Source organism: Anarhichas minor, unplaced genomic scaffold (assembly GCF_050575085.1).
Source record: "Anarhichas minor isolate MPS153535 unplaced genomic scaffold, ASM5057508v1 ptg000045l, whole genome shotgun sequence".
NCBI classification, from domain to species: Eukaryota; Metazoa; Chordata; class Actinopteri; order Perciformes; family Anarhichadidae; genus Anarhichas; species Anarhichas minor.
Window position 1 is genome coordinate 8,816,568 of NW_027466491.1, and position 26,598 is coordinate 8,843,165.

The following is a 26,598-nucleotide window of genomic DNA, read 5'->3' on the forward strand; positions in this document are numbered from 1 at the left end:
TCATCACACATCTAAAATGAAGCTTATTTGGCATTTTGTGTCTCTATCTCTTTCTAGATTAACTTCCGATGTAAGCCAACCTACAGAGAGGGAGGATCCCGCTGCATGCGAGATGTAAGAGTGTGTGTGTGTGTGTGTGTGTGTGTGTGTGTGTGTGTGTGTTTAAATATGCTCAAGACTTACTACATGTGACAGAAGAAGAATTTTTACGTGTCCTGTTTACACTTTGGGTGACGAGGAAACAGGATTATAAATAGCATTTCTCCCTCTGACAGCAGAACATACTGAGACATCACTGGGTTCACAGAAGAAGACAGGAGGGGAAATGTAGACAGTGTGGAAAGGTAAGCACACACACACACACACACACACACACACACGTACGTTGTCAACAGTTAATATTGACTTCGTTGTATTTCTGTCGGTTTCTGCAGAGTTTTCAACAGAAGTTCTTCCACAGTAAAGAAATAATCGCCATCAGTTGTTCCTGGTGTAAACAGGCAGTAAGTAATTCATCCTCTGTAATTATTATTACAGGGTTATAATAATTATTATATTCTTGGGTGAAATGACCCTTTAAGAGGCGGAGTTTCAGAAAGATGTGGCTCGATTATAAACGATATCTTTGATAAAAGGATAAATGACAACGAGGAGTGTTTTCTGTTGCAGTTCCACAATAAGGTGACGTGTTTCATGCTGCACCAGATTGAGGAGCCATGTTCACTGGGGGCCCACGCTGGAGTCATAGTACCACCCTCCTGGATCATCAAAGTCAGGAAACCACAGGTGCACACACACACACACACACACACACACACATTGCAGACGCCCCTCACCTGTCGGTCCACTGGTTGATAAAGTTCACTAACCTGTCATCTTGTGACAGTAATGAGAAACGACTTTGTTGGATCTAAATTTAAAACTCTAAAAGAAGGCGTGTGTCAAAAACTGTGTGTGTGTGAGAAAAGAGTGTGTGATTTTGGCTATGATGTGATATGAGCTGACACATGTCTGGGTTTGTGTCTCACACACACACACACACACACACACACACACATAACCCTCAGTCACATCACATCCTTCATTTTAATTACCATCATAAGGGACACGGTGGCAGTGAACTAACCGTTGAACTCTGTGTGTGTGTGTGTATGTGTGTGTGTGTGTGTGTGTGTTTACCCCAGAGCTCACTTAAGAACTCTGCCAGGAGAAAAAAGCGAACATCATTTAAACGAAGGACAAGCAAGAAGGGACTGGATGTAAGTAGCACTGTGAGACTGAACGTTAGTGTTTTTAAGTGTCTATACCGGGTTCAGATTTATGTTTTCCTCTCACCTGAGCAGATTTATACGCTCCACTTACCTACTCAACATGTGCGTAAATGTTTTCATGACCATGTATTGTGACCACATGGATCAATGAACAGCAATGAAAACTGAATTTTCTGCCCTTTGTAAATCAGCTAATCGATTAGTCGTCTAATCATTTCATCGTTATTGTCTCTTTCTGTCTTCAGGAGTCTAAATGGCGTCCGTTCATGTTGAAGCCTCTTCCTTCACCTCTCATGAAGCCCATCTTGGTTTTTGTCAATCCCAAGAGTGGAGGCAACCAGGTCAGCGAACCCTGAAATGTTTTATTTTTGTCTGTTTGAGACCCCTTCAAGCTCACCATCAGTGAGGATTTATGAAGATACTGGTATCATATGAAATCGTTCCTCCTGGAGGATCTTCCAATAAGGTTCGTCAAGTAGTTGTAGGACAACCCTGACTGTAAATGTCTCTCTGTAGGGTGCCAAGGTGTTACAGATGTTAATGTGGATCTTGAACCCTCGACAAGTCTTCGACCTGTCACAGGGGGGGCTGCGAGAGGCGTAAGTACCCTTCAGTTGGGAGCAAAACATTTCACGAGTGTGTAAAGAATGCAAATATAGAGAAACAGCCAATTTAGTGATCGTTTTCTACTTAAACCGTCATTATCTACTGCCGGGGTGAAGGGGCTGTATCTTCTCACTTCAGCGTTAGTCATTATCCTCTTTTATTCAAATACTCTGCTCACGGGTCGAGCAACTTTCACAAAGCTTGCACCAATTACACCCACTCAACACAATCAGTCTTTGTTATGTTGTATTCTACAACCTCTCTCTGCTTTGTGTGGGAAATTGTCAGGTTGGAGTTGTATCGTAAAGTGCCAAATCTGAGGATCCTTGCCTGCGGAGGGGACGGCACGGTAAGACTCTGTTCTATTGTGATGCATTTCTATACATTCTATTGTGAATCTCTGCAGCCTATAACCTCCCGTGCTCGTCTTTCTGTAGGTGGGCTGGATCCTGTCCACTCTGGATGAGCTGCAGATGAACCCCCAGCCTCCGGTGGCTGTTCTTCCTCTGGGAACAGGAAATGACCTCGCCAGGACGCTCAACTGGGGTGGGGTGAGTTGTAGCCTTGACTTGTGAGCGGCAGGACGTCGCAGCTTCTCCTCCCTGTAGTTAATTTAAGTGTGTTTGATGTCTTTGAGTTCAGGTTGATTAAAACAAGTATGAAGATAAAACAATGCCAGCACTTCCAACACACTCAATAAGTTGAAAAGGAATATCTAATATTCGTCTCTCAGACACTTCTGGGAGCGACAGAAAAACTCACATTCCAGGAAGTCTACGGCACGCTCTTCCTGCGCAACTCTTCCTCTAAAGCCCGACATTCAGCCATCGTCTGACCTCTCCGAGGCACAGCACGTCACACAACGATGACACGGCCGTTGTTGACACTTCCCTTTAATTGATTCCATGACGAGTGTAACATTTTCTCTTTCTTTATGCAGTAGAACCGCATTAGTGTAACATACAATCACAGCAGCAACAACACGTTCCCTTCCTTCCCTTCCCACCGTCTTCCTGCCATCTTTCCTTCCCTCTCCTTTCTTTCCTTTTCTCTTCTCCTTCTGACACTCAGTTATGTTACTCACCATTGCACCTGCCTCACCTCTCTCTGTGTGAGTGTGAATAACCCTGTGACTCTCTGTGTGTGTGTGTGTGTGTGTGTGTGTGTGTGTGTGTGTGTGTGTATGTGTGTGTGTGTGAGACACTCACTGCAGTCCTTGGTACACTGATTTCCTGACCCTGTCCAGACAGAAAATGAAAAGCAGACGACACACAGAGACAGAGGACGGAGAGAATAATGAAAGAAAGACAAAACAGCGTCCATTAGAGAGACCTGGCTTGAATGACAAAGGTAGACTAGAGAGATGGATTGATGGTGGGATGAAAGGGAGGAGTAAGGTGTGTGTTATCTGTAAAGTTCACTCATTTATGCATGAGGTCTGGTGTGAGTATCTGTGCTCTTGTGCCAGTGAAGCCGCCTCAGTGACCACTTGTTGAGAGCCAATGCTCACATGCTCTCTCTCTGTCTATTCTTCTCTTTCTTTACCTCCCTTCATGTGTTCACGTGTGTGTTCTTGTTATCAAATAGATAACGGGAAGAGAGACCTCGGTGGTTCGACAGATAAAAAGAGGGATAGAGAGGAAATCATCCTTTCATCTCCCTTTACCTTCTCTTCTCGTCCTTCTCTCTGCTCTCCCTCTCCTCACTTTCTTCCTTTTCTTCCTCTTTTTTCTTTACTTGTTCTTCCTCTTCCTTGTTTTTCCTCAAAACCTTCTGAATTTATAAGAGTAATTCTATTGACAAGACTCGATTTAATGACTTATCTGAATTTGTTAGTTACTTGATACGAGCGTCCCCTTCCGACCGTTAAAACAGCCGTCGGCACAACTATCTCCCCTCAAGGTCCTCTTACTGTCGTAGCTGTTCTGGAGCTTTTGATGGGATCACACGATCTTCCTCTGCAGATGAAGTTATTACAGATGTTCCTCTGAGCACTTGAAGGACTTGAAGTTGGGATTGAAAGTTCATTCTTGACCCGTGGAAACAGACAAAACAAATCTCACCACAAGGTCCATTTAGTAGCAGCTGGTCTGGAGCGTTCGGTCATTTCACATCTACTACTAGCTACTAAAATGATCATCTGCATTGGACACCTTGGCTCGACGCTTTAACTCTATATGTTATTTAATGTAAATTCACTCCTCTTCTGTCTCTCTCTCTCTCGCTGTCTATATGTTGTCTGAAGGGTTACACAGACGAGCCGGTGTCCAAGGTTCTGTGTCACGTGGAGGACGGTTCGGTGGTGCAGCTGGACAGGTGGAACCTCCTGGTAGAGAAAGGTGCCGCGCAGCCGGAGGAGGGAACACAGAAGGTCAGGGTGTGTGTGTGTGTGTGTGTGGGTAATTCGAGGGTTAAGACTTGGTTACAATAAGTTAAAGCCACTATGTGCAGAACTTTTAGCATCTTTCAAGAGATAGGGGGCCTAAAATCCGTATCAGTTCAAATGTACGCTATATGTACAATATTATCACCAATTTACTTTGCTTTCAGACAACACTTTTTGACAGGGAGCCGAAGCCGTTATATCCTACGCCCTCTTCAAAGCCACAGGAGTCCTTCGACAAAAACAGTAATTGTACCTTGCAGAACTGTTTTAATACACGGCTTTGAAGAGAGCGTAGATGATATCTTTAGTTCCCCGTCGGAAAGGACTTTCTGACAACAAGGTAAGTCAGTGAAAATATTCTAAATATAGCGTACACTTAAACAGAGTTTTTAGGTGTCTAAAATACGTCCACAGCAGTATATTGCTCTGCTCCCGTGCTGGTCCTCCTGTGTCTGACTGTGGATAAGTACCTCATACAACCCCACTTAAAAACGATGAGCCGTCTAATTGTGTAATATTTATGCAAACATGCTCACTTAAATACGTCGTCCTTTGTCCTCAGCTGCCTCTGAATGTGTTCAACAACTACTTCAGCCTGGGCTTCGATGCTCACGTCACCCTGGAGTTCCACGAATCCAGAGGTCGGTGAAATCTTAATCGCTTTTCTTCCCCCCACATTTCATCCTGCATTAACTCTATTTATATTCCATTAAGTCCTTCTCTTTCCCGTTAATGCATCGCACTCCACTGAAAGAAAACTTTAAAAAGGACGCGTTCATACGCGCACGAATGAGTCCGAAGTCTTCCTCTACCTACGCCTCTGTGTTTGCAACATATTTAATGTGTTCTCCTTCTCTGCCTCTCTCATTGTGTCTTTGCAGAGGCCAACCCAGAAAAGTTTAACAGTCGCTTCCGCAACAAGATGTTCTATGCAGGGGTGAGTGTCCCGCTTGACTTATTGCCCACTCAGAAACTCAGTGTTATTAACACACGAAGAAAGAAACGTAGTCTTCTACAAGAATCACGGCTGAGAGGGAAGCAACATTGCAGTGAAGGAAGGGAATGAGGGGAAAAGACAGGAGGATAAGGAGAGATGGAGCGGCTGGACGACACAAATATCAGGAAATATAGATGAAGGGAAAATAGACAAACTAATCACGGCCAGAGTGAGGAGTTTGGGATACAGCAGGGTGTGTCTCTGAGTCTTACTGTCGGCCGTAAATACTTATTAAAGTCCTAAATCCAATCGGAATTGGTGTTATCTGCCACCATGCAACGCCAAAGCTAATTGCAGTTTCTAGTCATGTTAGATTAATAATGAATCTGCATCCCGTGTGCTATAGTAAACATGATGATGTCATGGTTTATAATAATAATAATAATAATGAATTTTGACATTTTGCACTTTTATAGCATCGTGTAGTTTGTAGAAGTTTTGATTAGAAGTGAAATTCATCATATTTTCCAGCTTCTTCTCAATGTTTGTTTAGAATTTTTGTCTGGTTCAAATCTGAAGTTTGACAGACATCTTATAACTTTTTACAAACTCACGATATTCTGTAAAGAATGAGAGATGTGAGGAATAAAGGACGGGTGGGAGTCTGAGAGGAAGCATGCAGGGGAGTTATCTCTATTTAATGAGGGAAATGTAATGAACTGTAATTCTGTTTGATTGGGTTCGCTTTTTCTCTGTTTGTGTGTGTGTGTGTGTGTGTGCGTGTGTGTGTGTGTGTGTGTGTGTGTGTGTGTGTGTGTGTGTGTGTGTATGTGTGTGTGTGTGTGTGTGTGTGCGTGTGGTTGTGTCTTTGCAGGCTGCGTTCTCAGATTTCCTCCAGAGAAGCTCGAGGGATTTGTCCAAGCACGTCAGAGTGGTGGTGAGTGTTAACACACACTCTCTCTCTCTCTGTCTCTCTCTCTCTGTCTCTCTCTCTCTGTCTCTCTCTCTCTCTCTCTCTCTCTCTCTCTCTCTCGATCTGTATCGTTTTCCATGTCGACATGTCTAAGCAGCAGGTCGGCCGGGTGATTAAAAGGTCCGTCCTTCAACTCCTCTTTTAACATCGGCCATGCTGAAGTGTCCTTCAGTGGATCCTGACCAGAGCTGCTGACCTCCGTACTGTTATTAGAGCAGCAGCTAACAATCATTCTCGTTAACGATTCGGCTGTTTGCTTTCTTGATTTTATATATATATATATATCAAACACAATACTGATCGACTAAACTACTACATACAACCATCGTTGGTTGTGGTGTTTTCATGGGATCCTTGCTGAAGAATTCCTACATTCATGCCTCAGGTCCATGCTTCTCCTCACTCTTTGGCGCTGCCACAACTCCTCGAGGGTGTCCTTGAATGGGCGAGTCTGACGTGACCTTTGACCTGTAATCAATCACTTTCCACTCACTTCACAACAGGTTTTTAGAGCGAGAGCGTTCAAGCTGAGAGTGAGAACTGAGAACTGAGAGAGAAGCTTCGGAAGGATCTGAGAGTGAAAATGAGTTGTTTTGTACAGCAACAGAACTTCGTGCCTGAGGGCATACATCTGGTTTTGGTAACAGCTGGTCAAAGACACACATTTGAACTTTTCCTTTCCTTGTCTCTCTCAGTGCGATGGTACCGATCTAACTCCGAAGATCCAGGAGCTGAAGTTTCAATGCATCGTGTTTCTAAACATTCCCAGGTCGGTGAATATACAGAGTCCATGAAACTGTGTCTGATATTTATTGGGATCATTTTCATGCCCAAAAATTTGACCTATTTATAATTTCTCAGTGTTTGGTAGAAGCCATTGCCGTTTTTATGAACTAATGACGCATATTTTTAAACGTGTGCAGGTACTGTGCAGGCACCATGCCGTGGGGGAACACAGGCGACCACCGGGACTTTGAACCGCAGCGACACGACGACGGCTGCATCGAGGTTATTGGCTTCACTGTGGCCTCTCTGGTGAGATAACAAGGAAATAGAAACAGTGTGGTACGATCTGATGAAATCGTCATCCCTTCTTTTGCCGTAAGTCTCCGCTCTGTCCACCAGGCGGCGCTACAGGTCGGCGGTCACGGAGAGAGATTGCACCAGTGCAGAGAAGTCGTCCTCACTACCTTCAAGACTGTACCTGTTCAGGTGAGTGTATTCGCCAAATGATTAGCCCATTGCGTGAATTTACTTTGTTATTATATACAGATTATAGCTACAGAAAGTAAAACAACATGAGATGAAACTATATTTTTGCAGCAGAAGAATAATATAGTTAAGATTTAGAACGTGTGCACAGGTATAGCTACATATTATACCGTTAAAAGATATTTAAGATCATGTTTTTACCTGTTCTCTCTCTGGAAAAGCATGTTTATTTTACTCAAACAAAGTATTGTATCGTATTGTATTGTCACTGATAATAAAAATGACCAAACAATGAGTTGTCCTCGTGTGTCTCTGTTTGTTTGCATGTAGGTGGACGGTGAGCCGTGTCGACTGGCTCCCTCCACCCTCCGCATCTCCCTCCGAAATCAGGCCAACATGGTCCAGAAGAGCAAGAGACGCACCTCTGTGCCCCTGCTTAACGAGTGAGTCACACACACACACACACAGAGAGAGGAACTAGGCCAGCGGTGTTGTAAAAGCCCGGGTTTGCACTGAGTGAGTCATACGATCTGTTTAGTGGGAGCTGACATTCACTCCTCTCTGTGTCCCACAACTCCCGTCAGCTCGCCAAACCACAATCAAAGGACGGATGTTCAATTTAATCAAGACGAAAGCACCGGGGAGACCGGCTGACATGTTATACTGTGTGGCTATGTCGGCTGAGAAGGAGAATGAACCGAGACGTTTATTGATTTCTATCGGGGATGAAGCAGCAGAGCTGTATTGCGGTGCAGTGGTGGGAGAAGTACTCCGATCCTTTTAGTTAATTAAAAGTAGGAATACCGCAGTCTTAGAATACTCCATCGTGAGTAGTCCTGAATTAAAAACGTTACTTAAAGGGACAGTGTTATAGATCAACCCCTCTGCTCACTCCTCCCTTTGTAGACACACACTGTCCCTTTAAGAACAGTACCTGTATTAAATGTATAATACTAACAAAACAATGCTTATATCTGGCTACTAACACTCCTCCATTCCCTGTAGCACTAATACTTATCCATGTATATCTTTGTCTTTATATATGTGAGTCTACCAGCTACAGTAAATACGTGCACAGTAAATAACAATAAGTACTTCATAGTTACTGCAGTAACTATTGTCTCTGCTTGATGTACTGCTGCTCTACTCTGTGTATCAATGTTTGTCCACTTATCTCTGTCCCTCTTCTGTTCTCACCAACACATGTCTGTGATCGTTTTGATTATTTATTACTTTCATTTGTTTACTTTCTCTCCTCTCCTTCCTTTGTTTCCTTCCTCTCCTCTTGTTCATTTCATTTTTTTCTCCTCTTGTCTCCTCTCCTTCTCCTGTCCTGTCTCCTCCTCTCTTTTTTATTTTCTCTCCTCATCTCTTTTTCTCCTCATCTTGTCTCTTCTCCTGTCTTCTCCTCTTGTTTCCTTGTCTCTTCCCTCTCTTTCCTTCTCCTCTTTTCACTCTCTTCCTCTCCTCACCTCCTCTCCTCCTTCTCTCTTCCTCTCCTTGACTCACCAACTTTCTTCCTCCGCCCAAACTATACTCACCTCCTTTCCTCCTCCTCCTCTCCTCAACTCCGTTCTTTCTCTCCTCTCTTCCTCTCCTCTCCTACTCTCCTCCTCTCATCCTCTCCTATCCTCGCCTCCTCTCCACCTCCTCTCTTCCTCCTCTCCTCCTCTCTTCCTCTCATCATCTCCTCATCTCCTCATCTCCTCTCCACCTCCTCTCATCATCTCCTCACCTTCTCTCCTCTCCTCCATATGTTTCTCCTCACCTCCTCTCCTCCTCACCTCCCTCCCCCTCCTCACGTTCCTCCTCTCTTCTCTGTGTGTGTGTGTGTGTGTGTGTGGCCGTAGTATTCAGAAGGTGTGTGCAGCAGATCTGCGCCGCCTCTCTGCTCCCCCCGACTCCTTCTCTGTGTAAGTACCTGAGCCCTCTGTCACTGAACGTCACTGTGTGTTTGGGAGCGAGTGAGGGAACGAGTGAGGGGACGAGTGGACGAGTGAGGGAACGAGTGAGCGAGCGAGTGAGTGGACGAGGAGTGAGTGGACGAGGAGTGAGTGGACGAGTCAATGCTGTTGTTGTCAACGTTTGTCTGTTTGGGTTCGACCAATATTTAATTCCATGAAACTGAAGCTCTTTTTTCTCCTTACAATAAGTTTGCATTTGTCAAATATTTTTGTCTTGATGACGTGACTTAATAAACAATTTCACAACTTTTACGTTTTCGACCAAAATCTAATTTCTCCTTTTATGCAAACTTTTATTAATATTTGTACTCAGTAGATTCTTTAAAGGTGTTGAATACTGACACAAAGGGAAAACTATTTGCAGCATCAACATATTTGTGTCATTGTTGACTTCAAAAACGTATATTGGTCGAACCCAAGTTGAGTCGTATCGTGTTGAATGTGAGTTTTTGTTTTTATGTGGACAGACAGAGAGAGAGAGAGAGAGACAGGGAGAGACAGAGAGAGAGAGACAGGGAGAGAGAGAGGGACAGAGAGAGAGGGAGAGACAGAGAGAGAGAGAGAGAGAGACAGGGAGAGACAGGGAGAGACAGAGAGAGAGAGACAGGGAGAGAGAGGGACAGAGAGAGAGGGAGAGACAGAGAGAGAGAGAGAGAGGGAGAGACAAAGAGAGAGAGAGAGAGAGACAGGGAGAGACAGGGAGAGACAGAGAGAGAGAGACAGGGAGAGAGAGGGACAGAGAGAGAGGGAGAGACAGAGAGAGAGAGAGAGAGGGAGAGACAGGGAGAGACAGGGAGAGACAGAGAGAGAGAGACAGGGAGAGAGAGGGACAGAGAGAGAGGGAGAGACAGAGAGAGAGAGAGAGAGGGAGAGACAGAGAGAGAGAGAGAGAGAGAGAGACAGGGAGAGACAGGGAGAGACAGAGAGAGAGAGACAGGGAGAGAGAGGGACAGAGAGAGAGGGAGAGACAGAGAGAGAGAGAGAGAGGGAGAGACAGAGAGAGAGAGAGAGAGAGACAGGGAGAGACAGGGAGAGACAGAGAGAGAGAGAGAGAGAGAGGGAGAGACAAAGAGAGAGAGACAGGGAGAGGGAGAGAGAGACAGACAGAGAGGGAGAGACAGAGACAGACAGACAGACAGACAGGGAGAGGGAGGGAGAGCGATAGACAGAGAGAGAGAGAGAGACACAGAGAGACAGACAGACAGACAGACATAGAGAGAGTATGGCCGCATGCTGAAAGTCTCTTCACTTCTACATGTTTGTCTGCCTCTTGTCTTGGTGTTTTCCGCTGTAGTCCCTTTACCTTTAACTTCTCCCTGAGCTTATTATTCCTGCACCACTCCTTGGCCCTCACTTGATGTCCACCCCCCCCCCCCCCCCACACCCCCCAAGAAAAGCTGTTTTCTTAATTTTGCTTCAGCTGTGACTGAAAAGAACAAAAGTGTTAATGTACTTTTAATTTGACGCCCTTTCTGTTCGTTTGCAGATAAGATGTTGAGCTCACGAGGCTGGGTCGATGGGTAGATTTGTGTGTTTTCTCACTGTGGTTTTGTTTTTCACCCACGTCAATATTCAACCTCCGTCCTCGCTGAAGGCAACATTGCCCACAAACATTGACTTAAACACAGCGTCGGGGTCGTGCTGCAGGAGGATGACAGAGTCGTCAGTTAGACCTTTAAAACTGGAGCTCAGTTAGAAAACTTTAAGACAGAATTTAAATGTCATTATCGTGCAAAATCTGGTTTGTGATGTGTGTGTGTGTGTGTGTGTGTGTGTGTCTGTGTGTGCATGCATACGTGTGTCCTTATCATTGTCTGAATTGTGCGTGTGTGTGTTGTCTTTCCAGTCCTCACGCAGTTCCAGATCGTCTGCGTCTTCGAGTGAATCGGATCAGCCTGCAGGAGTACGACCGACTGCAGTACGACAAGGAGCGGCTACGAGACATCTGTAAGGGTGTGTGTGTGTGTGTGTGTGGTCACTCGCAATGATTAGCATGACTCTACGGAGCATTTCAGCATCTTTAGGCTCTTTTTGGTTTTCTAGCTCACAGCTTTACCGTTTTGATTCACTCTCATCAAAGAGAGGGACGGAGGTAGAGACTTTGGAGTGGCTGGTCCCCGGCAGCGTCACAGCAGCTTACTGCTCCTAAACGCTCAGGAGGGGTTAAATGCAGAGCTCAAATTTCATGCATGTGACGATTAGAATAAAGTCTTGAAAGTTTTAAGACCAGCTGGTGGAGATAGTGGAGCGTTTAGCAGCTTAAGAGCCAGATATTTCCCTCAGGGACCTGAATCAGAGCTAAAAGAGAGTGAACATTTGACACGAATCAATGACGTTGTCGCACATCTGCTGGATGTGTAAATGAGCAACTCTTTGCCAACAAAATGAAAACAAAAAAAGATTAAATGTCAATGAATGCAGCCAAAAAAAATGCAGTTAATCCTGGTTTAACCTACTTTTTCGATGCATAAATGTCTAAAGTGTGCGTTTGTGCATTCCAGCCATCCCAGTGGGCATCGTGGTGGTGAGGGGCGACTGTGACCTGGAGACGTGCAGACTCTACATCGACAGATTACAAGAGGCAGGTCCCCCCCCCCCCCCCCCCGCCCTTTATCTTCATCGTTAACGCTCATGATCATCTCAATCTTCTTCTGTTTCTTCCTCTTCATCATTATTTCATGACGCTTGCAGCGTTATTTATAGACGGATGAGCATCCGACACCGCTGGGAATGCGGAGCTTGTGTGTCTCTCGTGGGAAGCTAACTGGGCTAACATCTGTGGACGTTTTGGATGTAAATGCTTTGGCTGTTTGTTAACCTTGAAACCTGTCTGCTGTGCTTGCTAGGACTTACACCAGGCGCCATCTACTGGCCACAGGGTGCACTATCAGGTATATCACTTTTGGGTGTCTTTCTGCAGGAAAAGTTGTTGTTTTTTAATCAGTTTTGAACAATTTAGAAGTAATTTCTTACATATTTTAAATCTCTAAATCTGCCTTTTTTTCCAGTACTTAAAATTTGTATCAACCTGTTTCAAGGATTTTGGACGATTATGCCGTAGTTATGATACTTTTAGCAGTGTTAGCAGTTCCATAAAGAATGAAAATAAAACTCAAACGCTGAATACAACGTAGGAAATGTAGGTTTTACAGACTGACACCCTGTTGAGTAAAGTCTTTTGTGTTCATCAAAACAGTAATATAATAATGATATTCATTAGCTGTGGTGAGTCTAATTTAAACTACACTATACTCTGCCTCATTGTCTCTGTCTTGTTACTGATTGTTCTTATTAATACCTTTCCTCTGTCTGGATTTCTCTCTTTTGCTTTCTTTAAATACATGTAAATGTACATTTAGTTTATTGTTCAGTGAAGTGATGATGAAGATCACGAGTGTCTGATCTCTTTGTCTTCAGGACGAGAGCAGAGGCGTCCCGAGGACCAGTTCCACCAGTAGACTCTCTCCCAACTGGAGCTTCTTGGATTGTGAGTGACCGAGACACAGATGTTCATGTGACACAAACAAATAGGAACAAACCTCGGACCGTTTAATCAGAGAGGAGCAGCTAAAGTATGCAAGCAGTGGACACTTTGATTTTCTACTGTTTTTGCATCTCACTTCCCAGAGATCCGAACATATAGACGCCAGGTTTGTAACTTTCATCAGTGGAGGAAAACCTTTAGAATAGTCACTTAAATGATGTATTTTATTTTGGTGTTTTTGGTGTCTCAATTATCATAATAACAACTTTGTAAATCTCTTTTCTTAACATGTTTACAAAGGAAATTGGAGACAGTAATTATGTAAAAGTGTAAGTTGATAAATGAGATAAAATAACAGGTGATCTGAGTCCGTTAAAAGCCGGTTTAATAAGTTAAGTGACTCGACAGACAGACGAGAGTCCTCAGAGTCCTAAAGAAGAGCTTCCTGTTGACATGCATGTTTGTGCTCTGCAGCCACGTCAGCTGACCGCTTCTACCGCATCGACAAGGCTCAGGTAAACACGACTTAAAGGAGCTGCTATCATCAGCATTCATGAGCTGCTGCTTGTATATATATCTGTATCTGCATGTGCGTACGTATGTGTGTGTGTGTCTGTAGGAGCACCTCCACTTTGTGACGGAGATCTGTCAGGACGAGGTGTTCATCCTGGACCACGAGGGACCGACGGTGAACCAGGGATCGTCCACAGCGATGCCTGATCTGGTGGTGGAGCCGACCGCCGGGTACGTCAGCGGAGACACAACAGATGTATTGTTTTATATTTCTTTCAACCTTTATTTAACCGGGTGAGACCTCCATCACATTTTAATTCCTTCTGTAATTTGTACTTCCAGTGTTTCTTTGACACCCGACGAACAAGGTAAAAAACACACACACACACGCACACACACACACACACACACACACACACTGTGTTTGTTTGTTATCAAGACATAAAGAGTCGAAGGCAGCAGCTTCCTCTTAAAGAACAGAGTTTCCTCTTGCTGAATCTCAACACCCTCCTGAGGGCTTTACAGATGTTTTTCAAAACAGCTGCGAGTCTCTTAAATCCCCTCGTTCAGTCTTGTGATGATTCTAACGTTCCCCTTAAACTTTCTCACGGAAAGTTGGAGGATATTTTCTGTTGAATAATAAGTCACTGTAGTTCCTGGGACTCTCCAGTTTAACAAACCTGTCTCGACATCTTTGTCTACTTTCAGTTTAGCGAACGACAAACAGAGTCCACTCACTCTTAGATCAAAACATCTCATCCGATGCTTCATATTCAGTCAGAGACACGTCTTTCATGTTTGTTTCATTGTTTTTTGGGGTAAATTTCTCTTGAATTCAGTTCCAGAAAGCAGTAAAAGGGTTACAGATACAAAATAATTGCAAAAGGTGACTCAGTATTTTTGGAAACCATAGTTACGGGTGCGGTGGTATTGAGTAATGTTAGATGAAACACGTGTTTTGGTGCGTCTAACTCAAGTCCAGGCAGGTTTTCCAGTTACTCTGAGCTCATTTATGTCATTAGGTATTTTTAGATGTGCCAGAGACAATGAAAATGTTCCGCTGTGAGGAAATTAGCTCAGGCTTCATCTGAATGGACAAAAGACGGTGAAACTGAAAGCTCTGAAAGAGTCCCAGCAGAAGACCCTGCAGGAGAAAATAAGAACTTGTTTATTGTTATTTTCCTCGCTTCCCTTTTTTCTTAATCAATGCCTCACTTTGAGAACATCCTCAACATCTTAAAGCAGGAAAAAAAATCCCTGAACGTGATTCATCGTTAGTCATCGTTACTCCACGCGGAGGCGGATATGTTTAGAAAAAGAGGAAGATTTCTGTAGCGTTGATCTCGCTCGATGTCTGTTTGTGTGTTTACAGCTCTGCTGACGGCTGCCGGTACAGGAGACCTGTCTATGGTAAAGTGCAATCACTCACTGACTGTAGAGGAGCGCGTCGTTAAAGCAAGTTTAACCGGTTTGCTGCACTGAGATTTATTAAGACTCCGTTTAGTTTAATCTCTCCAGGTTTCACCAGCTGATAAGAACATCCATAATGCTTCAGCATAAAGCCACTCCATTGAATCTCTCGACTCTTAAGAGACCGTTCTGTGCTGCTGAAGAGAACGCTGAACATACTTTAAAAGATATTATGTGTGTTTACTGTCTGTAAACCAAACTATGGCCATAAAGACATAAATCACAGATAAAGATAAACGACACAAAGATATGTTTTATACCATGTTGAAGCTACAAATGAGAAAAAGAAGCTAATCTGCTTCTTCCCTCTGTCTCCAGCTGTCGGAGTGTGTGCGTCGAGGCGTCAGCTTGCTGGTTAGAGACTCCAGAGGTTGTTCAGCGTTACATATATCCGCCCAGAACGGACACACGGACCTGGTCAGCTTCATACTGCAACAGGGTGAGCGCGTGTATGAAGTGCATGGAGGTAAATGTGTGTGTAAGACGATCTTAAAGGGTGTCACTCGAGGTGTTAAATAAATCTGGTGGTGTGGAGTCAGAAAGAAGCGTAACTCGCTGCTCATCTCTGCTGCAGGCTCCAGGTAACGTTAGCCGCCACGAGCGTAGCATACCCAAAAGTGTCAGCCATGGAGTTGCATTGTGGGTAATGTAGGCGCCAGCTTTTGACGAGCAAGAAGAATGAGTGTAACACTTTTATGTAGCCGTCTATCATGAGTTTGACGCTGTTAAACTCCTTTAAAGTACTAATTCAAAGAGTAAATGTGTAAATACATAATCATTGTGTCTTTGTGATTATGTTTTTCCATCTTCAGGCTCTAAGGTGCTTCTGGATTTGACCGACAGAGAGAAGTATGTTGACTACTTTAAATGAGTCTGTGTGTATGTTTTTTATTTGTATTTGTTATCAGGTTATTGTTGAAAGTCAGCTGCCTCGATAGCGTGAGAACTCTTCTTTTATCTGCTGTGTGTCTTCTTTTATGCTTTCTGTTTTACGTCAGTGTGCTCAGTTTACCGGTAATCTTTACCTGTAAATGACAACCAACAATTTGCACGTACTTACAGCTTATCTGATCGCTAAGACTGTGTGTGTGTGTGTGTGTGTGTGTGTGTGTGTGTGTGTGTGTGTGTGTGTGTGTGTGTGTAGAGGGGACACTGCCTTGCACAAAGCAGCCTCAGAGAAGCAGCATGCCGTGTGTCGGTTGCTGGTGGAGGCCGGGGCGTCGCTCGAAAAAGTCAACTTTCAGGTAAACACACAGTCACACACACACACGCACACTGTAGAGACACTACCCGTAAATGCTGCTGCTGAGTCACATCAAGAGGACCAGCATGACTTGTAAATGATCTACAGAGGCCTACAGGGTGTGTCTCTCCGGCTCCAGAGTTGGGGATGTCCTGACCGTCTCACACAACGTTGGTTTGTTTGTTTGTTCGGGATTCACCAGCGAGAGACAGACAGACAGACAGACAGAGAGACACAGACAGACAGAGAGAGAGAGAGAGAGAGAGACAGACAGACAGACAGACAGAGAGACACAGACAGACAGAGAGAGAGAGAGAGAGAGAGACAGACAGACAGAGAGACACAGACAGACAGAGAGAGAGAGAGAGACAGACAGACAGATGGACAGACTATTAATATTAGTGTACTTTTTTAGCTTTGATGCATGGGCAACATTGTAATATGTTATTATTATTATTATTATTATTATAATTTCAATATGACAACCTGTTAGCTGCAGCTCTGCGCTCCTTTTTGTTTTTTCACCGTAGTGACCGTGTGTGTGTCCACCAGGGGAAGATGCCCGCGGACCAAGCGGAGGGAGACTCGGAGCTCGCCGCCTTCCTGAACGCCCAACAACAATCTACCACCCGCGAGGACCTGGAGACGGCTGTCTGAGGCGCACACACACACACACACACACACACACACACACTCTGCCTCTCTGGACTCTCACACACACACTCTTAGTGGAGAGTGTGTAAGTGTAAATAAAATAAAATAATGGACTCTCTGCAGACGGAGACACGAGACAAACCAGAGCAGTGAACTGCTTCAGCTCACAGCAGCTGGAGATTTTAATGGTCAACTATTTATTTGTATTTATTTATTCATATTCTATTTATTGGTTGTGCTGATTGATTGAGGATGCAAGTGCACTTTGGGCAGCCGTCGTGAGTTCACGTGTCGTTTAGGAGAGCCGAACTCGTGAAAACACGTTTGTTTTTGGTCACAATTCATATTTTAAGAAAGAGAGTGTGTTGATAAGCATTTAGAAAAACATTTGACCTAAATACTTAAGTTTTGTATTACATTCACCCCATAAAACCTGTGTGCCAAAGACATTACATGGATGTAGTGTCACATCTGCTCCCAGAATCACAGCGGTTTGTTTTCACATGAATCTCTGCTTTCATACCAAATTAATGTTTCATTCAGCGTCACTGGGTCAACGGAGGGCTTTGATAACGTTATGAAGGTCCCACATTATTTAAAGTACAGAAAGAAAGAAGGAAGAAATCTTTTTGTGTTAACTTTTAAAACCAGTGCTACAAGTTTCTCATAAAAATACCAGAAACAACAAAACAAAATAAAATAGATTTGATATGTTTTAAGGTATCACAAGATAAATAAGAGTGTTGGGAACCTCTGGTTTATTCCACAGTGTTGGAGGTAAACCAGGAAGAACGTTCTCTCATTTACCTTTAACAGCATTTCGTTGTCAGATATGGTTATAAAGAAATCTATGAAGCCAGTATCAGCCCAGTGTGGGGGATAGTTCAGCCGTAATGCAGCCAGTTGACTATGGAGGACAGACCAGACTCGTTTAAAGCATAATCACTAACTCCAGCTGACGTCACACAAACATATTTTAACTTTTCATAGTGTGTATCTGGTACTCCTGACCCGACAAGGCTTTTCACATGCAGCTTGTGTGTGTGTGTGTGTGTGTGTGTGTGAGTGTGTGATAGGATTCTTCATTCCATATCAAACCTGAAAAGAGAATCAGTACAGCTGCAACAGAAACAGTCTTCTCTCTGTGCAGCATGTACGTGACCACAGACTGTGTGTTGCTGTAATAGTGTATGTGTGTGTGTGTGTGTGTGTGTTTGCAGCATTAATCCAAGAAGAAGATACAAATCTGAGCCATATTCAATGCAATATGAATCGATGACGTCTTTTGCATTTCTATATTAATCGTTTACATTACATTAATGTTTTGAACATTACCATTTAGCACCGAGGAGTATTGAATGTGCATTTTTACTTCAGTGCTGGTCGGTTACATGATTGTCCTGTTCTTTTATTTCTTATGTTACTTTGTGTGCATGTACATGGATCGATCTTTTAAAAAACAACCCTGTGAGGTCTCTTTTGATATAACCTGTTGTAAGCTAAATTGATATATAAAGTAAGAACTGCTTTGAATTATTTTAAAGACTCCGTAGCCATCGTAGAAGTCTAACGGCTTTTAAACTCTTGGAAATCCCGTTTTTTTTTAACTGAAACTCGGTGTTACTCAGACCTGTTTTTATGAGTCATTGCTGACAGTTTATTATCTCTTTACCATTGAAACCAACACATGTGAAGTTTTGTTTAAAAATATAGCCGTCACACAGTTTTACTTTAATATATCTGAGATGTTCTGCTTCACTTCTGAGTAAATTCCCTCGACTAAATCCACACTTTCAAGCCTCTCAGATACGATTTTCTTTGTCTTTTCACGATTGTTTGCTTCTACGATGGCTGCCGCTGTCTCTCCAACACCGAGAGCTTCCTCTGAGTGTCTGGAGACGATTAAATGAAATCCTCAAACTGAACTCTCTGTGAATGGAGACGACCTTTCTATGAAGCCACTATAAGCTCGGCCCGCTCACACGCCTCTTATCACTCCATGGAGTAGAAACTCTGTATTAGATTACGTCTCTCATCAGCGTTTGTTTATGCATGGCATTCTCTTACCTCCTTCTTGGGATTATTTTCTGGTAATATGGCATAAAAAATGGCATTATTGTTGTTTCAAACTATTTAATTATTATAGTTTTATTTCTACCTGAGTTTCCTTTTTGGTTGGACATGTGGTTATCTTTTGCTTTTGTATTTCTTATTTTTCTGATGATGATGATGATGATGATGATGATGGGATTACTTGAAGTTTGTTGTTTTATTTTATTAATTTGTTAAAAGAAGATGTGATGCTGTAGTTTTGCCTCTGACATTATTTCCTGTTGTGGACATTTTGCTTAACTGTGTTTCCTCTTCAGCCAAAAACGTTTATCTAAACTGGGAACCAACTGCCAACATGATGAAGTCACTTTTTAATTTAAACATCCAGATGCAAAGATGCCTCGTAGTGTAGTTAACAATGTTCTTAATTCATCATATCTGAACACTGACTCACAACCACAACAATAATACATAAAATATATAAAGTATATCAAAATGATCTCAAATATATGAACAAGGTATCAGGCCCTACAACAGTGCTAGGCTACACTTTGAGCTAAATGCTAACGCTAGCATGCTAACGTGCTGATGCTAAAACATCTTTGTTTAGCATGTTAGCATAACTTCAGCCTCTTGGTGGCGCTAGAGGAAAAGTCAGAGGATCCCCAAAATCAGTAGGATTCATCCTCTGGGGAGCATGGATGTCTGTGCAAAAATTCATGTCAATTCATCAAATAGTTGTTAAGATATTTTAATTTTTGCACTGCTAAAATTATCCAAAATACTTGTGCAAGGAAACAAGATATTAATCATGACAAAACCATTAAACACTCCACTAGACATCTCTTTTTTAATATTATGTATTATTTATTTGTTTAGCAAACACTAACAAACATACGTTATCATTAAGACAAGAACAGACTATAAATATATCTAAAAATACAAAGAGATGAGTCAACTAACACCTCTAACGGTCTTTAATTAAATAGATTTAAATCTGCTGGATTCATATCAGACCTGTGAATTACTTTGTTTGTTTTACTCCACTCTTAGCACCAGACGGGTGGAGTTAAGGTATTTCATTAAACCTTCACTGACTGTTAGTTAAATTAAAAGTAATGTTGATGGATTAGACCCTTCTCTTTGAGTCATGAAAACACTGTGCCATAGAAATAATTCAGGTAAAATAAAGAAGTAGAGTATAAACTAAAAACCTCGAACAAAAACTTCTAAATATCCATGATTTTCTTGTTTTTAAAGGATTATTTTTAGGTTTAAAAAAGATGCCTTAAACATCAGAACAGATTACAAATCAAGAGGTTTTATATTATTATATTATTCATATCAGTGAATCATTGTTAATACAGGGTCAAGAGGTCAAACACGAGACTCTACTGCCAGTAATAAAAAGATTTAATCTCTTTTACATCTTTATATCTTCCTCCACACATTAAATGTTTCACTGCACGTTGTCGTGAACTCAAACCTGATTATAAAACGTCATTCACCGGCGTACTGAAACAAGTGTTCACTGTATCCTGCTGTGTTTGTATGCTGAAGCAGGAAATGAACGTTAACTGTGTTCAATAACTTCCTGAATGTGACGCGACTCTGACGGATTTCTCAGGTGGCCGTTAAGTCAAACAACCTCAGCGCGTCTCAGATGGGAATTCCCTGAAATGGTAAAAAGAGGACAAACAAACCTGTGGAAGGATCAAATGATCTCCTGCTGGTTCTTCTTCTTCTGAGCACTTCAAGGAGTTCTTGTCCCAGTTGGCTTTAAGAAAATGTAGATTAAAGTTAATTCTTTAAAAACTATCTATGGCTTCAAGTGTCAGACTTTATCAACTGTTTAACAGGCTGGAAACTCTTAATACTTCTGCAAATATAATAAGTCTATAACTAATCAGCTGATTTATTTCAGTATTTAGATTATAACACCAGTTTACTGGGTTTATACCCAAAAAATATATGGATACAAATTTAGTCATGATAAAAACATACATTTGGACTTTTCATCTTGTAATTTTGGCTGTTTGTCTCCTAACTTTCACTTTTACTTTCTTAACTTTGACTTTTTGTTTCATAACTTTGACCTAGTAAACTAAAATGCTATTTTCTCATCATTACTTTTCATCTTTTTATCTTATTTTTTCTGTTTAAAATGAGCTCCCGTAGTGTTTTCTCGATCCGTAGTTCCCAACCTTTTCTACCTGTGACCCCTTAAAAAGATGCAACGTCTTGCAGCCTTTTATCACCAGTTTAAACTATTGTCCTGTTTTATTTAAATGACATTCTGCTGCCTGAGGAAATAAAATTATTCAGTAATTCACATGAGAAAAGAGAAGAAAAAGTCTGACAAAGTAGAAAATTCATGAGGCAGAAATATGTTTTTGTTTTAATAATATTATGTGGGAACCAAAATAAATAAATCAAAATAAATATACATTTTAATGACCAAACCAAAAATATTAAACTCACACTTAAGATCTTATTTTGTTAAGGCCAGAGTCATCTTTAACGTGACTGATGAGTCATCTTTAACATGACTGATGACGACTGATGAGTCATGTTTAAGACGACTGATGAGTCCTGTTAAACTGCTGCTGCTGGCTCAGGTTGTTTTTATTTGTTCATGAGTCAGCCGTCGCGGCAGTCAGTGAGTATATAGAAACAGACCACTTCTTGGAAAGAGGAAGAATTATAAGTCGTCCCGTTCATCGTCAACAACAAGTGCCGGTTAAGTTTTCACACGTTTGTGAGGATTTTAGACATCGAAGACGTCGTAGATTCACAACATGTAGTTTATTTAAATGAATGTAAACTTCCTCTTTGTTATTTTAGTTTGTATGTAACAGTTCCTCTTTTCTCTTGTCAAAACACTACTGCCAAAGTGAAAGTATTTTGATGTAAAAGAAGGTTATTATACCACTGACACACCATTCAAAACAACTGTTAACCAACACAAAGAGGTTCTGGAAGTTTCTGTCACAAAAACAAAACCACCTTTTTACTTTGGGATGAATTTTGTGGACTTTTAAAAATGTTTAAGGGAAGAATAAAAAATAAATAAATGTGTGTGTGTATGTATATATACATTAACATTTGAGGAATCTTATCATTTTATTATAAATAAAGTTGAAACACTTTTTTTATTTGCTGTGTCACTGTCAGTTTCACTTTTGTGTTTGGTTAGAAACAACACTTGATAGCAAAATATAATATATTTATATATTTTAAAATATAAATATATTATATTTTGTTTGTTTTAAATTAATCTATTTACTGATTTTCAGTAGAAAAACTCACCTAAAGTTGTGAGGACGAGCACATAGAGTAGCTTTCTGTCACATGACAGTTCTCTGACGTCATTACGTAAGACGTCGCGGGAGGGACCGCTTAAGTCTTTAAAAGTGGAAGGAGGAGTAATAACCTGTAGCTAGTGGAGGAGGAAGGTGTCACTTGGAGCATATTTGTGCCTCTTTTTACTCGATTGGACCGTAAGTACTCATATTTTTATGCTTTTCAAATATTATTCCTTTATTATTAAAGTTTACTTCCGCATTCGTTGACTCGATACAGTTGTAACAAACGTTTAACGTCTTAACATCTGTTAAAAGTGTCTTTTATTAATCAAACATGCCGTGTGACAGTTAATAAACGTATTGTTTAAGTTACTGACTGTGTGTTAGTTGTGTGTTTAAGTAAAAACAATTTATTAATAAGTTAATAAACTAGTGCATGCCTCGACATGACTTTGGAAAGTTTCATGAGTGTAATGTCCACTAACCACCACGAGGGGGCGGTAAAACAGTGGCATGTAGGTCAATGGTAAGTCAAATGACTTAAAATGACTAATATTACATGAATAATAAGTTATACTACACTACTATAGAGTATGAACAAATGTGTATTACACAGCTCTTGGAGTGTGTAGAATACAGACATTATGTGGTAACTATTTAACTAATTGAGTATTTGTCATTTTTCAGGCTTAAAAATCTAAACTTTCACTTGTTCCAGATTTCTTAAATGTGAGGATTTGCTGACATTAATATTTATGAGCTTTTGATAGTTCATCATGATCAATAAGGCATTTTAAAGACGTCACCTCGTGGCATTATTCACTGTTATATTACATTTTATAATGTCTATGTCTATAATGCAGAATAATACAATTAAAGAAGCAACAACTGATAGAAGAACACGTTTATGATGAACACTCGTTTAGCTCGAAATCCCTCATTTTGAGTTTAATCTTATAGTTGAAGGATTTTTTTTTCCATTTTTAATCAACAGTAAACCAACATGGCGAACGGACACGTGGAAATCCACAACCCCTTCTCCAGCCTGGACGGCACCACAGACCTTAAACCTACCTCAGACTCCGACAGCATGGAGGACACGGTGGAGCTCAGGCTCCTCATGGCCTACGCCAAGAGGAGACGACCTCAGAGGGAGTCTCCTCAGAAGGAGTCTCCTTCACAGGACGTCTTAGTATGCGGTGGCCTCGACGCAAACGAGTTGTCCTCACCTCAGACGACGGAGAAAGAGAAGAAGAAGAAGAAGAGGAGGATGATGATGATGATGAAGGGATGGAGAAACATTTTCAGCTGTATCAAACCTCAGGGAGAAGACAAAGAACTGAGAAAAAGTAATGAGAAACTGCCTGACGATGACTGCAGACGTGGTCCTGTGAGTGGTGAGGATCATTACTTTTATTATTGATTATTGGAACCATCGTTTTGTCTGTAAAATGATATAAAATGACGACTTTAATGCCTGAAAGTCACTATAAAGTCCAGAGCTCTGGCTCATATTTAATCAATGATATTTGGGATGTTTAAATTATGGATTTGTAGCTCTTTTATGCATAAAACAGTCAAATTAAAAGATGTTATTAAGTTACTTTATCGAGCAAACAGCAGGCATCTAAATTACATTATAAATAAGATTAAGTGAGACAATTATCACCAGATTACATCGATAATGAAAATAATTGTCTGTTTAATTATCGGTTATAATCTACCGAAACAGACGACGCATTCTTCATCACCTCCTCGTCTACGTCACCTTGTGTTTTTGTACTTTAAATGTTGTTTTAAAACATGCAGCCACAAGTTTGTATTCTTGGGATACAGGCTGGGACTTGTTGCTGTGCTTTCTTTCTCTAAACCGTTTCGTTCGTGTGTTTGTATTATTTCTTTCCGCTGTAGGAGAAGTAGAAGAAGAGGAGGATGAGTTGAAAGAGGCGGCAAATCAACTGACGAAGATCGCTGATGAAATCCAGTTCCTTCCTCCAGAAATAGAGCCCGACTCGCCAGAAGGTGAGCTTTGGTTTCCTCCTCTCAGAATAAACACGAAGCTCCTTTTAGTGAAGACTTCATCCACAAACACGTCTCCAGAGCTGCCGAGCTTTAAGCAGCACAGATACTGCAATTATATATAAATATTGCAATACTTTCATCACCACTGTGTTAACCTCCTTCCTTAAACGTGCCACTAAACAAAATGTAGGTGATGTTTGAGCATCAGGAAATATGAAACTGTCTGTTGGTTTTGTGTTTCGTGCTCCTTCAAACCTTTAAACCGTTGATCCTCGTTGTTTTCTTCCAGGTGAAGATGAGAATGTGGAGAAAATGATCGGCCTGCTGCTGAGAGACGCTGGAGACCGGCTCGACGAGAAGGTAAGAAACAACGTTTCACTCTGAATATAGTTAATATAATTCTGCCTCTCTGGAGGATTCGTAGGGAACTCTTTCACGGTAAAGGTTTGGAAGTCGTTCATGTTTATCTGCCGTCATATTGTTTTTGTGCCCGTCGTCCACCGTATCTGGAAGGTCTAGAGTTCACAAATGGCTCGTAAACATTTAATAACATAATATCTTAGTGTGTGAAATGGTGACGGATGTTTTATCCACCAATGAAAAGACTCTAAACATGAAGAAACCGTTTGTGGTCCTCACCAGGAGCTGAAAGACGCCGCTATCGCCACGGAGCTTTTCCGGGACTACGGTTTCTTTAAGCTGCTGATGTCGACTCTTCTCTTGAGGATGGGCCTCAAGAGCCTCCACCCAGACTCTCCGGGGCCCAAAGCGTCGCCCGAAACCCAGATCGCCGTCGCCTGTGAGGTGAGAGCAACCTTTTATGGTCTTATTAATAAATACAACCAAAGTAAAACAGGTTTTTTTTTGGGGGGTATTGACCAACATGTTTGTCTGCAGGTCACCAGTCGTCTGTCGGAGGTGAAGTCGCTGCCCAGGAACCGACTGCTGGACCACGGAGCCAGATACCTGCAGCATTATTACTCCCCCTGGGTTCAGCAGCAGGGCGGATACGTACGTTAACAACACACCTTTAATATCTTCCTGAACACTTCAGTTCACCCATAAGCCTTTTTTTAATCATCACATGTCCCTCTCTGACAGGCGGAAGCCTTCTACAGTGACGATGAGGATGAAGAGTGAGCAGGAAGTCGTTTGAGTTCCTTCAAAAACTCGAGACGCATTTTAATTTTCTGCCACCGTTTCAGTTTACATGCACGTGAAACGCTGACGAGCAGCAACACACCTGCACCCTCGCATCACATGCATAATGGTGTTCAGGTCCGTTTTGTGCCATTTCCTCTTAAGACTCTGAGCCAAAGACAAAACTGTTTCCGTCTCATTGATATCAACTTTTATATGTGATTTAATTTAAAGGAAACATAATAATCGTGTTTCAGGGAAATATAAGATAGCTATCGTAATTTTAAATCGGCATTATTTGTGCTGGAATTTGGTGGATAAAAACAATTAATGTTTTTGTTTTTTTAGCATTTGCACTTTTTCATGAATGTGTGTGTGTGTGCGTGTGTGTGTGTGTGATTTTGCTACAAATGTGTAAATGAAAAAAATTAACTATTCTTTGTAATAAAATCTTAACACCAAGTGGTTCTTACTGATGTAGTCATGTGTGTTTTTTTTTTTTAAATATTCTCTGTTTATTACAAATTTTATTGATTCAGCAGAAAGAAATATACTTTGGAAATATAAGCAGTTTAATTGATAGTTAATATTAAAATTTAGGACATTTTATCACAATGTATTCATGTCACAAGAAATGTTAATATATATTTAAGTACAAGGCTTGAAAGGTAAATCTTGGCCATGTATGAACTAAATCTATTAACTGAATTGAATTACTGAATTGTTAAAATGACCTTTCTGTGACCGGTGCATGTATAAAACGTCATAATGTACACATCTCTTTAAGTGCAAACAGCCCCGTCTTGTGGTCAAACGAAGAACTGTATCGTACTGACAGAGCAGTCCTGAACCCTATTCAAATGTTTTATAATGTATTTCATTTTTCTACTTTTTAGTTTTCTAATTACTCTCTCAGTGCTTCACCAGGCGACAAGTTCTTATATTATTAATTATTTTAATAATTCGGCATATAAATGAAATCCCTAACAGCAGTTTGCTTTAATTCAATCTCAGTTTAGATGATTTTGTTGCAATTTACGCCGAATTAAAGAACTGTCTCTTTAATTCACTGACTTACTGTAATCGAGTTGCAAATGATTTCGCGTCCTGACAACAAAATCTATAAATTCGTATTTTTCTTAACGGTCCAACGTGACGCTGCTGCTGATTGGTTTCTCCAAATGAAATGAGATCCAACCCGTTCCCCTGCGCACCTCGGACTGCCTCAAACCTGCTCTACCGACAACAAACACCAGCGCGAGGAGGACACACTGCTCATCAGTGACGCCTCACCTGTCGGTCACTCTGTCAATGCACCTCACCCGACTCTGTAAACGCAGCGGAGGAGTTTGAGTGTAGGCTACAT

General features: G+C 41.6%; 2 protein-coding genes and 1 long non-coding RNA gene across 4 annotated transcripts in view; 2 read left to right on the forward strand and 1 right to left on the reverse strand.

Annotated features, from left to right (window-relative positions):
- Positions 1 to 22,152, reverse strand: part of LOC142971049 (uncharacterized) — a 41,910-nt gene extending 19,758 nt beyond the window's left edge. For both annotated transcript variants that reach the window (XR_012959327.1, XR_012959326.1), the window contains exons 1-2: positions 22,075 to 22,152; positions 20,469 to 20,542 (exon numbers count right to left, since the gene is read on the reverse strand). This is a non-coding gene — a long non-coding RNA (uncharacterized LOC142971049). The remainder of the gene's footprint in view (positions 1 to 20,468; positions 20,543 to 22,074) is intronic.
- On the forward strand, positions 322 to 19,021 carry dgki (diacylglycerol kinase, iota). The gene is made up of 27 exons (XM_076111291.1): positions 322 to 344; positions 435 to 503; positions 670 to 786; positions 1,185 to 1,259; positions 1,517 to 1,612; positions 1,788 to 1,870; positions 2,166 to 2,226; positions 2,315 to 2,428; positions 4,123 to 4,248; positions 4,826 to 4,904; positions 5,145 to 5,200; positions 6,075 to 6,137; positions 6,869 to 6,942; positions 7,097 to 7,208; positions 7,299 to 7,385; positions 7,716 to 7,828; positions 11,196 to 11,296; positions 11,851 to 11,930; positions 12,767 to 12,836; positions 13,308 to 13,348; positions 13,453 to 13,640; positions 13,689 to 13,714; positions 14,719 to 14,756; positions 15,135 to 15,255; positions 15,629 to 15,665; positions 15,961 to 16,060; positions 16,612 to 19,021. Exons 3-27 carry the CDS (start codon positions 694 to 696, stop codon positions 16,714 to 16,716), a joined length of 2,139 nt encoding a protein of 712 aa, XP_075967406.1. The 5' UTR covers positions 322 to 344; positions 435 to 503; positions 670 to 693; the 3' UTR covers positions 16,717 to 19,021.
- Positions 22,153 to 22,159: 7 nt separating the features above from the next.
- On the forward strand, positions 22,160 to 25,704 carry LOC142971048 (uncharacterized). Its single transcript, XM_076111645.1, has 7 exons — positions 22,160 to 22,265; positions 23,065 to 23,467; positions 23,982 to 24,092; positions 24,382 to 24,452; positions 24,735 to 24,896; positions 24,990 to 25,103; positions 25,194 to 25,704. Exons 2-7 carry the CDS (start codon positions 23,074 to 23,076, stop codon positions 25,230 to 25,232), a joined length of 891 nt encoding a protein of 296 aa, XP_075967760.1. The 5' UTR covers positions 22,160 to 22,265; positions 23,065 to 23,073; the 3' UTR covers positions 25,233 to 25,704.
- Positions 25,705 to 26,598: the final 894 nt, after the last annotated feature.

What these genes read in the sequence shown, in the direction of transcription:
- dgki (XM_076111291.1), top strand. Translation starts at nt 694, where the DNA reads ATGCTGCACCAGATTGAGGAGCCATGTTCACTGGGGGCCCACGCTGGA. An exon ending in TCTGTGCCCCTGCTTAACGA is followed by an intron (nt 7,829 to 11,195) that starts GTGAGTCACACA and finishes TTGTCTTTCCAG; the next exon opens with TCCTCACGCAGTTCCAGATC. An exon ending in GGAGCGGCTACGAGACATCT is followed by an intron (nt 11,297 to 11,850) that starts GTAAGGGTGTGT and finishes TGTGCATTCCAG; the next exon opens with CCATCCCAGTGGGCATCGTG.
- LOC142971048 (XM_076111645.1), top strand. Translation starts at nt 23,074, where the DNA reads ATGGCGAACGGACACGTGGAAATCCACAACCCCTTCTCCAGCCTGGAC. An exon ending in GAGACCGGCTCGACGAGAAG is followed by an intron (nt 24,453 to 24,734) that starts GTAAGAAACAAC and finishes GGTCCTCACCAG; the next exon opens with GAGCTGAAAGACGCCGCTAT. An exon ending in TTCAGCAGCAGGGCGGATAC is followed by an intron (nt 25,104 to 25,193) that starts GTACGTTAACAA and finishes CCTCTCTGACAG; the next exon opens with GCGGAAGCCTTCTACAGTGA.